The sequence below is a fragment of the Callorhinus ursinus genome, unplaced genomic scaffold (assembly GCF_003265705.2).
Source record: "Callorhinus ursinus isolate GAN/ISIS: 27379988/994484 unplaced genomic scaffold, GSC_fseal_2.0 scaffold21, whole genome shotgun sequence".
Lineage (NCBI taxonomy): Eukaryota > Metazoa > Chordata > Mammalia > Carnivora > Otariidae > Callorhinus > Callorhinus ursinus.
Genome location: NW_027397083.1, coordinates 2,834,479 through 2,836,569, shown reverse-complemented (window position 1 = coordinate 2,836,569; position 2,091 = coordinate 2,834,479). Strand labels below are relative to the sequence as shown.

Sequence of the window (2,091 nt, the reverse complement as noted above, 5' to 3'; positions counted from 1 at the left end):
TCTTTTTCACATTTTTTCCATTTTAATAAATATGCACTACAGATTGCATAACCAACAGATGATACTTGATGTGAAACTTTCAAGACTATTTTCAAAACACTCCCTCAGAAAACAGTTTTAAATCATTGAGTATTTGAGCCTTAAAAATGATGATATGGTGGGGATGTAATTGACAGAACATAGTTATCAGTGGAATTTTTGACCAGACCACTTAGCCTCTTAAGTAGACGTTTTATGCACCCGTGATAATGGGATGCACCTACAATAGGTAAACATTCAGTACATCAATACAGATTTGTGACTGTCTGATGATATATTTTCTCCCAAAGAAATTTACTATTATGTTTTTTTAATGTATTAAAAGTGTTTAATCTTCCCAAAGCCACTTCTGCATGGTCATTTGACTACTAAGATATGCTCAATATATTTTCTGATTTTGCTCTTTGTCTCCTTTGTTCTCATATAATTCTATTTTTTCATGGGGGCATTCAATGCTGTAAGGATCATATATATTTACAGATCTTTTATAGTACATACTACTGATAAGTCCTATTTTTTTTCTTATTTTCCAGATGAGGAAAGTAAAGTACTGAAGGATACAGCAAATTGCACATAATCAAAAAGTCAGTAAATTGTCAAGACTCCAAAGTGAAGCAGAACACTCATGAGTACCCACTGACTGCATTACCTTCACTGGCTTACACTGACTTGTCCTGATTTCCTTTTACTCTTCCTTCTCAAATTCTTCTGCTCAATTCTCTTTTCTTCTCCTTTATTTATTTTTTAACATCAAGAGCCATGTCACTGGGTGAAGGAAATCAGAGCTCTGTGACCACATTCATCCTCCTGGGTTTCTCAGAATACCCACACCTCCAGACACCCCTCTTCCTGGTGTTCTTGACCATCTACACGGTCACTCTGGTGGGGAACCTGGGCATAATTGCGGTCATAAGGATCAATCCCAAACTCCACACGCCCATGTACTTTTTCCTCAGCCATCTATCCTTTTTGGATATTTGTTATTCCAGTGTCTTTACACCCAAACTGCTAGAAATCTTGGTCATGGAAGACAGAACTATCTCCTTCAAAGGATGCATGGTGCAATTTTTCTTTGTTTGTGCATTTGTGATTACAGAAATGTTCATGTTAACAGTTATGGCCTATGACCGGTTTGTGGCTGTTTGTAACCCTCTGCTCTACACAGTTGCTATGTCTCAGAAACTCTGTGCCCTCTTGGTAGCTGGAACCTATGCTTGGGGTGGAATATGTTCCTTGACACTCACATATTCTCTTTTGGAACTATCCTACTGTGGTTCCAACATTATAAATCACTTCGGCTGTGAGTATTCTGCCATCCTCTCTTTATCCTGTTCTGACCCCTACTTCAGTCAGATGACGTGTTTGGTCATTTCTACATTCAATGAGGCTTGTAGCCTGCTGATTATCCTGGCCTCCTATATATTCATAGTTGTCACCATTGTCAAGATGCCTACTACTGGTGGACTCCAGAAAGCCTTCTCCACCTGTGTCTCCCACCTGACCGCCATCACCATTTTCCATGGGATCATCCTTCTTCTCTACTGTGTGCCCAACTCCAAAAGCTCATGGCTCCTGGTCAAAGTGGCTACTGTGTTTTTTACTGTCATGATCCCCATGTTGAACCCCCTTATTTACAGCCTGAGGAACAAAGATGTGAAAGACACGGCCAGGAAGTTAATCATTACCAAACTGCTTTCTCACTCAATGTAATTTTGATTTTTACATACATGCGCACACACACAGACACGCACACACACACACACAAACACTTTTTATACATTGCATTGATTTTATTTATTTATTTATTTATTATTTATTTATTCTGGGATAAATTTATAATTTATTTATTTATTAATTTTTTCCTTCAAATAATTGGAGAAAATTTATTCAGAAAATTAGTTAATTTATATACAGCTGTGATTATTAAGTCTCACTGTACTTTAAGAAATCACTTGCAGGGATGCCTGAGTGGCTCAGTCAGGTAAGCGTCTGCCTTTGGCTCAGGTCATGATCCCAGGATCCTGGGATCGAGTCCTGCATCGGGCTCCTTGC

At 38.5% G+C, this 2,091-nt stretch overlaps 1 protein-coding gene across 1 annotated transcript; it reads left to right on the top strand.

Annotated features, from left to right (window-relative positions):
• Positions 1-798: 798 nt before the first annotated feature.
• LOC112829550 (olfactory receptor 1165-like) lies at positions 799-1,749 on the top strand. Its single transcript, XM_025879215.2, has one exon. The coding sequence runs from the start codon at positions 799-801 to the stop codon at positions 1,747-1,749; it is 951 nt and encodes a 316-aa protein (XP_025735000.2).
• The last annotated feature ends 342 nt before the right edge of the window (positions 1,750-2,091 follow it).